The sequence below is a fragment of the Talaromyces rugulosus genome, chromosome VI (genome assembly GCF_013368755.1).
Source record: "Talaromyces rugulosus chromosome VI, complete sequence".
NCBI lineage: Eukaryota > Fungi > Ascomycota > Eurotiomycetes > Eurotiales > Trichocomaceae > Talaromyces > Talaromyces rugulosus.
Genome location: NC_049566.1, coordinates 1930997 through 1943804, shown reverse-complemented (window position 1 = coordinate 1943804; position 12808 = coordinate 1930997). Strand labels below are relative to the sequence as shown.

The window sequence follows — 12808 nt, the reverse complement described above, 5'->3', positions numbered from 1 at the left end:
CCTTATCAGCGCTCTAACCCTAAACCTTCATTTACCTTCATTCAAAATCTGGAAATCTTGTGAACCAGTATGATAGTAAGACCAAATACTGCTGATAGATGTCAGCATAGCGAGAACGCCAGCAATGATGATATAGGAGAGCCTAGTCGCCGCTTGACCGTTAACCTCAAAGAATTAAAGCTTAGAGATATTCCTAAGGGACCACTTAATAAGGATGAATTCCTTAAGCTTTATAGAAGCGACCCTAGAGGCCTATTTGAAGGTTTATTCCAACACCTCTCTATGCAGGAGAAACAACTAGAAGAGGCTCTTGCTAAGTCTAGCAACAACGACATAAAGGAAATTAACTCTATAAGAGAGGAGATTCAGAACCTTAAAAATAACCTAGCCGACCATCACCAGGCCATATCCAAACTGATCATGGAGTGTGATGCTGTAATCGCCAATACCTCTTTAGCTAGGAAAGACTATAAGAAGAAGACTACTAAGCTGCCAGATAGCCAGCTGCTATTGGATAGAATCGATCCTAAGTATAAATTATAGGAGATCGACATCAAGAACAAGTTAGAAGCCAATGCTGACTATTACTCAATAGCCCTGGCCTATATGGCGTACGTGAAGGGGATGTATAAGAGAGAAATAGCCAACTACTTGCTCCCACAATTCTGGAAGGACTCAGTATAATATTACCAGGATATCAGTGACATCTTTGAGCATCTAAAAACAATCTATATGGATAAGAACCGCGTAATCAATACAAAGATAGAACTCTATTACCTAGCAATAAGAGATTCGAAGTTTCAGATCTTTTTATCGAAATTCACGCTTCTTACCCAGGAAGCTAGCCTCACCCTATCAGAATGGAAAGAGGAACTCTACTACAAACTCTCATTCAACATGCAGCGCGCCATGATCAAGGAAAGCACTAACCCAATAGTGTCATACCAGACCTTTATACAAGGATACTACACTACTGCCAACCACCTCAAGCAGATCACTAAAAGAGAACAACACACCCACAGCCATGGGATTAGGAACAGCAAAGGCCACAGCCAGAAAGGCTACCAGTCGAATACCTCCAGAGGATCAAAGCCAAAGAATGAAACCCCTCAACCGCAGCTCTCCTAAGAAAAAAAGAAGAAGCTAATAAACAAAGACAAATACTTCAATTACAAACTAAGCAGTCACCATGCTGACAAGTGCCCCCTCAAGAAGAAGGCTCCAGATCTGAAGACCTTGGAGAATAACACAGACAAAGAGTCAGAAAACGCCCATACCTAGGAGAAGTCTCCTTCTTAGGCGCATCAAATACAGACAATAAAGCTTTGGATCTCTCACAGCTGATGGAGAGAGAGAAGAATAGTATAATTGTATCTATTTAGCTAGCTAAGAATGGATATTTAATTTGTACTAAAGCTTTAGCCAATACTAAAGCCAATAAATTTGCTTTTTTAGATATATTTTTAGCGGAAAAGCTTGCATAACACTTTCAGACATACACAATACCTATTTCTGAACTCTATGGGGTGAGAGGGTATAATAAAAAGACAGTAGAACTGGTTATACACCTCATAATCTTAACACTGATTGTTGATAGCTGGATATAGTGGCATCTACCCTTTCTCTTAGTATGACTAGGCTGTCATAATGTCATTTTGGATTATATATAGCTGGAGAAGTACAATGTGTTGGTGGATTGCAGAAACTGTCACCTTTTATGGCTAGAGGATGTGTCTCTTAAAGATCAAATAGAGAGAAAGTAGTTCATCCACATGCCAAAGACAATACTAAGGAGAAATGGACTAGTTAATCTCGAGCATCAAGCTGATATAGAGTACTGAGATTAGTTGATAGAAGAACCTGTCCCACTCCTACAATCAGAACCCTAAAAGAAAGCGCCTACAGTTACAAGAAGAACGCAAAGAATATAATTAAAGATGGAACTGCAGAAAATAGAGAAAGTCTTACAATCAGAGAACGCCATAGGACCCTTTAGTAGTACCAAGGAAGCGTCACCAGTTATCAGTCTGACGAGAAACCTACATCACCAACGCTCAGAAAGAAGAACGTATGGAATAGACATAGCAATCATCAGAGCTGCCAGATTCCATCATTATATGAAAAGCAAGACTACAGATATCTTCATAACTAGTCTTTATAAGATAAAACAGACGCTAGAAACTGAGAAGGAAAAAACAGCTAAGTTAACTAAAAACAAAGAGATTAAGCAGCAGCTATCAGATCAATATCACAAATTTGCCAACATCTTCTTAAAGATCCGCTCAGACAAGTTGCCAGTTCACCAAAAATATGACCACAAGATCAAGTTAAATCAGGACCTAGAGTTAGGTTATAATCCTTTATATCAAATATCAGAAGAATAGCTCCAAACAGCCCAAGACTATATTATTAATAACCTAGATAAAGGATTTATCGTCCCTAGTAATACACCATTCACATCTCTAATCCTCATAGCCAAGAAAGCCGATGGCGGATTCCGTTTCTGTATTAATTACCGCAAGCTGAACACTTTAACCAGAAAAGACCGATATCTACTACCACTTATTGAGGAAGTCTTTAAGTGCTTAAGTAAGGCAAAGATCTTCACTAAGCTAGACATTAGGCAGGGGTTCCACCAAATCTAAATACACCTAGACTCCATAGATCTAACCACCTTCTATTGTCAGTATAGCACTTTTAAGTATGAGGTAATGCCATTTAGCCTTACCAATAGACCAGCAATATTTCAATAACTAATCAACAATATCTTTATAGACTACCTTGACCAGTTCATGATTGTATTCATTAATGATTTATTGATATATAGCAAGAACAAGCTAGAGCATAAGATATATATGTAACAGGTATTAGAAAGACTCTGAGAGGCAGGACTGCAAGCCAGTATCAAAAAATACAAGTTCCATATCACATTGACCAAGTATCTAGGCTTTATCATTACTTTAGAGGGGATAGAGATCGATCCAGCAAAGATTGAGGTTATCTTTTCCTGGAAAACACTAATGATAGTTTTGGAAGTATAGTTATTCTTTGGTTTCTACAACTTCTATTAGAAATTTATAAAGATCTATAGCCGAACTACAAGGCCATTATATTACCTCACTCAAACTGATATTCTATTTATATAGAGTAAAGAGTGTGAAGAAGTATTTAAAAGTCTGAAAAAGAAATTATCAGAAGCCCTGATACTAGCCCATTACAACCTTAATTGCCAAACCTACATGGAAATAGACGCATTAGACAGAGTAGTGGCCGCAGTTCTATTTTAACTGTATGAGGATAAGGAATGATATCTAGTTGTATATTACTCCATATTAATAACCCCAGCTGAGTATAATTACAACATCTATAACAAGGAACTACTAGCAGTAATAAAAGCTCTAAGAGAATAGAAGTCTGAATTAATCAGACTAAGAGGATAGGAGTCCTTTAATATTCTATTAGATCACTGGGCTTTTAAGTACTTTATAACTACTAAAGCTCTGAATATCTGACAAACCTAATGGTACAAGTTCTTAGAGAAATATTACTTTATACTTAGATACTGACTAAGAAAAGTGAATATATTAACAGACACCCTTATCTAGAGAGAAGATGAAAAAGTAAAAAACCTCAACCACTAGAACTGAACGCTACTGCCACGGCATAAAATCAACAATAAAATCGTACTTAAGATGGCATATATAGAACTGGTCACTCTAACTGCAGAAGATAATATTGTTATCAAGGTGTTAGCGGCCAATGAGGAATATGTGGCTGAGAAAGGTGCTGAAGTCTTACTCTCAGGAAAAGGGGAAAACCATAGGATAATTAAAAAACGATTTTTCTTTAATAAACAACTCTATGTTCCTAAAAAGGACGATTTATAAGTATAACTGCTAGATGAAGTATATTAACAATCTGTAACAACGTACCCAGGACGTATAAAGATGCTAAAGCTAGTCTAAGAATAGTTCTACTAAGAGATATGGAGTAATAATATGAACCGGTATGTAGACAATTGCAAGATATGCAAGAGGACGAACACGCATAGGGACAGGGCTCCTAGACTCCTCTAACCATTACCTATCCCAGTACAACCTTGGCAGCATTTGTTGATGGACTTCATAGAGCTACCCCAGGACAAATAGGGATTTGATAACGTTTTTGTCACCGTTAACTGCTTGACCAAAAGACTAGTCTCCATACTGTGCCACAAGAGAATAATAGCTAGAAATATGGCAAAGTTATGGATTCAGTATATCTTCCTATGGACAGGCCTGCTAGACAGCATTGTATCAGACCAAGGAAGCCAGTTCATCTCTAAGTTCTGGGAAGAGGCATGCCGAATCCTTCACATCAAGGTAAAGCTGTTAACAGCACGGCATGCCTAGATAGATGGATAAACAGAGATAACAAATCAGTATCTTCAGCAGTGGCTGTGGCTATATGTTAACTTTGTAATAGACAACTGGTTAGAATACCTACTAATTATTAACTTTATAGCTGCGTCACTACCACAGGAATCTACAGGGATATCTTTATTTGAGATAGAAAAAGATTATACTCCTTAGATATTGTTTAATTAGACACTATTAATACCACCTAGAAGCTACACACTAAATAAAAAAAAAGCCTGAGCATAGATACAGTATTTAGAGCACATATGGAACCACACCTATAATAATATTATAGAAGCACAAGGCAGACAGTAATAACAAGCAAACAAACACAGACAAGAGATAGACTTTGGAGTTAATGACCACATCTATATCAGTAACAAAGAATAGGATATAGAATAACCAGACAGGAAGCTAGGCCATCAGTCCAAAGAGCTATACAAGATACTGTATAAGATAGGACATGCCTTTAAATTGGATTTGCTGTAAAGCATACGAGTGCACCATATCTTTTCCCTGGACAAGCTCCGCTGTGCTGCTTCGACCGAGCCTCTCGCTGGTCAACTGGAGGAGAAATATCCTGAGCTCTAGGTCAACAGAAATTCAGAATAGGAAGTCGACAGGATCCTGGACTCCCAGATGCGCTAGAAAAAGCTATGCTATTGAGTAAACTAGCTAGGCAGAGACCCAGATCCAGTATAGTATTTAGTAGGATACTTTTTAAACGCTCCACTAGTGCTGAAATCATTCCATGATGCTAACCCCAAGAAGCTAGGTCCACCGTACCAGTTGGATATATAGATAAAAGCCATAAAGAAGGATTGATTTATTAAAAAGCATACAGATAATAACAGATTAACAACCAACGCTTGAGGGCAAGCATTTCTGAAGGGGGGGGGTGATGTGACGGCTGAGCCTGAGGCTATCCCCAAGGGTAGGAGTGGCCTCGTGGCCGGATGGGAGGCCTCAGGCAGGAAGGGCATCAACCCTAACCCACGGTGCCAGATCTGGGGATAGCCTCACCCCGGGGCCATAAGGGGTCAAGCTGGTTACCTAAGCACACAAGATAAAACCTTCCCGCAGGTCCTGGTAGTTAGATTCCTTTCCCATGCTTGTTGTTTTAGAGAATCGCACCCCTAGATAGGAATCGAATATCTTTGGAAAAGGCACGTCACACTGAATCAATACGAGAATTATACGGTGGCGCATAAACGCCAGAGACCTGTGGAGCGAAGGCCTATAAAGCAAAGCTGAAAAAAAGATAGTGTTCAAAAATTAGTACGTAATTACAAATAATCTTTAAGCTTTATAAAAAGTGATAAACCTAACCAGAAATGAAAAGATAAAAAAAAATACAGAAAACTAACCTAAAAGGGAAATTTGAAAATTTTAATTTCATTTTAGTCATGCCGTAGACCAATAAAAATTAAAGCGATTAACTAGAAAAGGAAATTACGTAACCTAAAATAAATAGCGGATAAATAATTGGCCTAGAATCTTTAGAAATCTACAAAAACCGCTAGCTCTAGCTAGAAAGGGAATAGACTAACCTAGGAAAGAAAAAAAGCAGCTTTAATAGCTAATAAAGGTATGCATTTCAATTTACGGCTGCCAGAACTCGTATAAATAACTGTAATAGTGGAGCTTCGCTCCACGATAACCCATATTCATTCTCTCATGAGTCATTACTTTATATTGCCTCCATACCGAGTAGTCAGAGGTCCTAACACCCTGCATAAAGTCATTCTAGACAACTACTGCTTTACACCTTCCTTCTTCTCTCCATGCTTCGTCCCAATTAACCGAACCCTGAGCTTAATTAACCGAAGGCTAACCGTAGCGTTTGGTGGCGCCTTCTAGCACTTCCTTGCTTTGACAATATAGTCCTTGGGTCCCCGTGCAACATCAGATATATGGCTAATATTAGTAACAGGGGGCAAGAGGTAGGATGCTATTAGGCTATATAAGGGATTACCCTAGACCTGTAGGCCAGAACCGCTAGAAGCCCAAGCTGTAAAATCAGATGCCGGAGAAGACGCGTGGTCTTTTCCCCGCTTTACCCCGGCATATTATCACAGCCATCTCCGGCTAATATTCCAAGGGGAACTAACCGAGCGAGGAAAACCGGGGCGTAGGTCAGAACCCGCTGACTGGATGTCACAAATGGAAAAATTGACCGGGGAAAAATTGACAATGAACTAGCACGTGCGGGGGAAAACACCTGCGGGGGAAAACATGGCGTGTGGGACCCGGTGCATCTCCTCCCGACTAGCACCAGATTACTCCGTACTCCGCTCGAATCACAACCTCAGCAACTCGGCAGAAGATGCACCGATTTGCGCCACGGCCAATAAAAAAGGCTGGTCGAAGCCATGGCGTGGCGAATGTGACCCTGCTACTACGTTGGTACCCGGAAAAATGGCCCTAATCAAAGTCCGGAGCAAGTTTCTCTCGATTGAGCTTAGGCCGGGGTAACCATCACGAGCGTGTTGTCGCGACTCGCCAGGGATAAGGAGCTGAAGCCCCCAGTCGTGCCCGGCCTCTTTTTTCCCTCTCACATTTCTCTCTCAAAAAATCGTCAACATGAGCAACGTCGTCACAGAGAAGTCGGCCTCCGCGTTGGAGCTCGAGGAGCAGCCCACCTCCAGGAGCGAACATGCCTTCGATGTCAGCGAAAAGGCCGGCCTCGACAGAGCGGGTGCCATCAATGCTGAGGATATCGAGCATAAGATGACTGTGCTCGAGGCTGTCAAGGCCTATCCCGCTGCCAGTGCGTGGGCGTTCGTCATGTCATGCACCATTGTAAGCTCTGATACGCTGATAGGCAGACCATTTCTCTAACGCTGCGATAGATCATGGAGTCATACTGCGTTTTCTTGATGGGACAGTTCATAGCCACAGATCAATTTGCCAAAGATTTTGGTGTATTGAGCAACGTAACAAACAAGTATATTATCGAAGCTTCATGGCAGTCAGCATTCCAGTGTAGCGGACCACTCGGTGCCTTCATCGGTGTATTCATCGCAGGTCCCATTACCAGTAGGATTGGATATCGATGGGCAACCATTGGCGGTCTCATGTTCCTGAACGGCTTCATCTTCATCTTCTATTTCGGCAACAGCCAGGGCATGTTTTTTGCGTCCCAGATCCTGGAAGGCATCCCGTGGGGCATTTTTATCGCCAATGCACCCGCCTACTGTGCCGAAATTGTCCCAATGAGATTGAGAGCTCCAGCGACGCAGATGTTACAGATGTTCTGGGCTATTGGGTCGATCATTGTCGGCGGTATCACTTACCACTACCAATCCAAGCCTAACGCCACAGCTTACAGGTTCGTCCACTCCCATAGATGCTATCGAGGAGCACTGTACTAACAGTCATACCAGAATTCCCATTGCACTCCAGTGGATATTTCCTACACCTCTCGCTATCCTGCTCTTCCTTGCGCCTGAATCACCCTGGTGGCTCGTACGAAAGGGCCGTCTGGCCGAGGCAGAGAAGGCTATCAAACGCCTTGGACGCGCGAGTGCAAATGATAATCCCGCTGACGCAGTCGCAATGATGCGTCGCACGATCGACCTTGAGTTGACCGAGAAGAAGCCCAGTCTCATTGAATTGTGGAAAGGAACCGATCTCTACCGCACATTGATTGTGTGCGGTGTGTACGCATCTCAGAATCTGACGGGTAATCTGATCGCTAACCAAGCGGTTTACTTTTTCAAACGTGAGTGTCCGACCATTTCCTGCAACCTCATATATAGCAGACTAACACCAGCTCAGAGGCCGGCATGGCTGACAACACCGCATTTGCACTTGGTCTCATCACCTCTGCCCTCCAGTTGATCATGGTCATACTCTCTTGGATCCTCACCACATACCTCGGCCGACGCACCATCTATGTCTATGGTCAATTCATCAACTGTGGATTCTTGGTCGTGCTCGGTATTGCAGCTTCAGTTGGTGGTGGTAACGCGGCCAGCAATGCGCAAGCATCACTTGGCTTGATCGTCTCCGTCCTGTTCTGCTTGGGACCCGCGCCTGCCTCATGGGTTATCATTGGCGAGACATCTTCCGTTCGTCTCAGGCCACTGACAACCGGTATTGGACGAGGTGCCTACTACATCGTCAATATTCCTTGCATCTTCCTTTCCAGCTACATGCTCAACAACGATAAGTGGAACCTGGGTGGCAAGAGCGGCTATGTCTGGGCTGCCACCGCCTTTATCTGCACCTTGATGGCTTGGATTTGGGTTCCAGAGATGAAGGACAGGTCCTTCCGTGAGATCGACATTTTGTTCCGGCGACGTGTTCCGGCTCGCAAATGGAAGAGTACGGTCGTCGATATCAACGACGATGAGTAGATGGGAATTGCTGTTCGGAGAAGCCTGAGTGGCACTGCTTGTGCAGGAATGGGGTCAACTGTACTTAGCAATCCGCATTCTTGCGGGAAGTCGGATTGTGTAATCAATTTTAAGCCTTTTATCTCAATCTAATTTCGTCTAACTTTAATCTTAGGCTATAATGATAATATAGAAGGACAGTAATTGTAATGCGGTGGTTGTCTGGAATGACTTTATGCAGGGTGTTGCAATCTGCTAGGCTCCGACTAGGAGGCCACCCGGTATTGAGGTGATATAAAGTAATAAGATACAGAATACGTTACATCATGGGAACGTTTTATGCTTCTAGTTGTGATTGGATATAGCGTACATATATACATGTATAACATAGTTAAGCCCTATAAATCTCCCCAGCCTTCATCAGCCCCCGCGCAATCAACTCCCTCCCAGGCCGTCCATCCACCGGCAGCTCATTCACAAAATGCCAGTGGCTCTTCTGCGCCCAGCCCTTGGCTTTCCAATCATTCATCTGGCCGTGCGGAAACAAATCAACAACTTCTCTCAGCGCCGGGTCGTGCGCAATCGCCACAAACACGTTTTCGTTGGCGTCAAACTCCTTGAGCGCCTCGACCGAGCGCACTGCCTCGGCGGGGTCGTCGTACCAGGACGATGCATCATGGGACGGTTCATAGAATGTAGACGAGCGAGCTTCTTCTTCCTTTCCGGAAATGTTTTTGGGATGGCATGCCGTGAATAATGAGCATGGGCATGGCACCGGTAGTCTCGGCGTGTCCAGTTTGGTCTCCAGGGGCAGCGTCAACGGCATAGGCACGTATTTTGTCGGACGATACATGCCCGGAAAATGCGAAATGTCTCCGCCCAGAAACACAAATGTACCGGGTGTGGTCCGGACGAGGGCTGAGATATGCCCGACTGTGTGTCCGGGAGTGTTGAGTAGGTAGAAACTGCCGTCTCCAAAGTAGTCGTGCGCATCATACTTGCCGATTTTCAGCCCAGAAGTTTTGTTAAAACCAATCTCGACGAGTTCACGCCCGCCTTCAAAGTCAGACTGATGCAGAGGCGAGTCCTGTCGAATGGGATAACCCGGGAGAAACTCCTTGGTGAATCCGGGGCCGACAATGATCTTTGTAGAAGGAGGGAAGCGCTGTATATTGCCCGTGTGGTCGTAGTGGAAATGACTCCAGACAACGGCATCAACCTGATCTGCATTGACGTTTTTTTCTTTAGAGTCCTGCAGGATATCAAACACGTCGTCCTTCACGTCCAGCCCCAGGACGCCCTTGCTCGTAATGCCATGCAGAACTGCAGGCGGCAGGTTCCACCAGTCCTTGCGCGAGCCATTGTCGAATAGGACGCGCTTGTCCAGACGCGCGTTGTAGATGTAGAAGACAAAAGTGGGCAGGTTGAGTTTCTCGTGGCCCTTGATCTCGGGTTGCATCAGGCTGGTGGTCGACACGACAATCTCGCAGGCTGCGTCGACTGCCCAGAGGTCGCACACGGCGAGCGACGCGGGGATGTTGAGGGGTGGAGGGACAGTCATCCTGGGTATATACAAAATCTGTGTTGAAATTGAGGACAAATAGAGAGTTGGTGATAACAGTGATTGTTAAGCGGTCTCCACCAGCCCCGCAGATTGCAACTTCCCCAAGAACCGGAAAATCCCCAAGAACAACTCCAAAACGCTACAGACAGGGCATCAATTGACCCAACAAGGAATAAAGAACAGTCTATGCAATCAATTGCATTGGCTCAACTTTCCCTTTATAATTTTATCGCGCCAACCATACTGTTCCAGGCCCTGACTTGCGACCTTCCTATTCTAGTTTGATGTCGCCATCTCCGCCGATCCGTGGCGATAAGATACGGTGAGGGGTCGACTACTTTTCTCGTGCTTCTCTTTTTCTCTTCTCTTCTCTTTTCTTCCTCTCTCCCCAATCGACTTCTGCAGAGTCAACCCACAACCATGCGGATTGCTGTATTGTTGCCCATCCTCACAGGCGCTTCTGCGCTCTGGCTGCCTTATCGGCTCTCGGGGCAAACTCCGCTGGTCGAGGAAGCCCCAGGACGCCATATCTGCCCACTGCCAGCCAAAGTGACGCCGCCAAGTGATGGCTTCCACTCTTCGCATGAGTTTGTCCAAGACAAGGCTGTTCTCAAGAGACAGGTTTATCGTCTATCGCGCGCAGTGCAGGTGCCCAGCACGTCGACCGAGCTGGAGGACGATCCGTGGAGCGACTACTACGCCCCATTTCTCGAGCTGCACGATGTATTTGCTGAATTGTTTCCTCTTGTGTATGTCTTCATATCTATTACTATCTTGCGACTAAGCTAACAAGACAGACACTCGTATGCCAAAGTCGAAAAAATTAACCGCTTCGGCCTCGCATACACCTTCAATGGCAGCGACACAACACTCAAACCCGTGCTTCTGATGGCCCATCAAGATGTCGTCCCCATTGATGACGCAAATGACTGGACCTACCCCCCATTTGAGGGCCACTACGACGGCCAATGGCTCTGGGGCCGGGGCTCCAGCGACTGCAAAAACACGCTGATCGGCATCCTGTCCGCAGTGGAAGATCTGCTCTCGCAAGGCTGGGCGCCAACACGCACTTTGTTGCTTTCCTTTGGATACGACGAGGAATCCAAGGGCTACAAGGGTGCTGGCGAGCTGTCCAAGCACTGGGAGCAGCGCTACGGACCCGACAGTCTCGAATTCATCCTGGACGAAGGCGGCATGGGCCTGCAGACCATCGGCGACAAGATCTACGCGCGGCCAGGTGTTGGCGAAAAGGGCGCTATTGACCTGCATTTCGCGCTCGCTGTCGACGGCGGCCACTCGTCTATTCCGCCGCACCATACGGGCATCGGCATCATCGCTGAAATCATCTACCATCTGGAGCGTGAGCAGCTCTTCACACCGCGTCTTGACCTCGCACACCCTGCGCGCCAGGGCCTCGAGTGCCAGGCGCGCCACTCGCCGGACAGCGTTGAGCCCTGGCTCTGGCCTGCCCTGCAGTCGTCTGACTATGTCGGGCTCGCAGAAGCGCTGAGTGCCTCGCGCGGCGAGCGCACGCGATTCACCTACCAGACATCTCAGGCCGCTGACCTGATCAGCGGCGGCGTCAAGATCAACGCGCTGCCCGAGAAAATTAACGTGACTGTAAACTACCGAGTTGCGCTGCACGAAACCACCGACATCATCAAGACGCGTGCCGTCGAGATCGTCTCGCCCATTGTCAAGAAACACAACCTCACACTGTCTGCGTTTATCGATGATGACGCCGGGTGGGATGTTGCTAACAACAACAACAGCAATGGCGACGGCAAAAACCATCTGGATGTTTCCGTCTTCTCGCCTCTCCTCGAACCGGCGCCTATCAGCCCGACATCGCCGAGCAATGCCGTCTGGACACGGTTTTCCGGCGTGACGCGCCAGCTATTCGAATCATTGCCATCGTCTACCCTTGAGTCCGAAGAAGAAGAGGCAAAACAGGTGATTGTAACCGGCGACGTCATGACAGGCAACACCGACACGCGGTTCTACTGGAATTTGACGCGCAATATCTACCGCTTCAATCCGATCCGCGAAGGACACACGCTGAACATTCATACTGTGGATGAGCGGATTGATATAGGTGTGCATTTAGAGGGGTTGGCTTTGTATTATGGTGAGTTTTCTCTTTTTTTTTCCACAGAAATATATGCTAACTATGCTAGAATTAATCCGAGCTTTTGATACCTGGGAGGAGTAATCTTGATGACATAGTCATACTTTAAGTTGTACAGCCATGTGAAAATTGGATATTTATATAGATGAAAAAGATTAAATAATCAGATTTAACATTCTTGGTATCATTTAACTGCACCAATAACCAGTAAAGGAGCGTCGGTGTATTTACAATACATTGGTAATAAACAGTGAAAAAACAAGCAAAAAAAATGCAGCAGCAATCGACATAGCGTTTATATGTACAATTTCATAGCATGTTCCGTCCCTTCAAGAGATAGCCAGCTTATTAGCTCTGCAATTAGATTATCCTTCTCCTC

General features: G+C 45.2%; 3 protein-coding genes across 3 annotated transcripts; 2 read left to right on the top strand and 1 right to left on the bottom strand.

The window, feature by feature from the left end:
• Positions 1–6980: 6980 nt before the first annotated feature.
• TRUGW13939_11033 (uncharacterized protein) lies at positions 6981–8758 on the top strand (the record flags this gene model as incomplete). Its single annotated transcript, XM_035494143.1, has 4 exons — positions 6981–7199; positions 7250–7728; positions 7784–8121; positions 8178–8758. 4 exons carry the CDS (start codon positions 6981–6983, stop codon positions 8756–8758), a joined length of 1617 nt encoding a protein of 538 aa, XP_035350036.1.
• Positions 8759–9128: 370 nt separating this feature from the next.
• Positions 9129–10298, bottom strand: TRUGW13939_11032 (uncharacterized protein; the record flags this gene model as incomplete). Its single annotated transcript, XM_035494142.1, has 1 exon — positions 9129–10298. One exon carries the CDS (start codon positions 10296–10298, stop codon positions 9129–9131), a length of 1170 nt encoding a protein of 389 aa, XP_035350035.1.
• Positions 10299–10721: 423 nt separating this feature from the next.
• On the top strand, positions 10722–12513 carry TRUGW13939_11031 (uncharacterized protein; the record flags this gene model as incomplete). Its single annotated transcript, XM_035494141.1, has 3 exons — positions 10722–11050; positions 11099–12429; positions 12479–12513. The coding sequence occupies 3 exons, from the start codon at positions 10722–10724 to the stop codon at positions 12511–12513; spliced, it is 1695 nt and encodes a 564-aa protein (XP_035350034.1).
• Between the last annotated feature and the right edge of the window lie 295 nt (positions 12514–12808).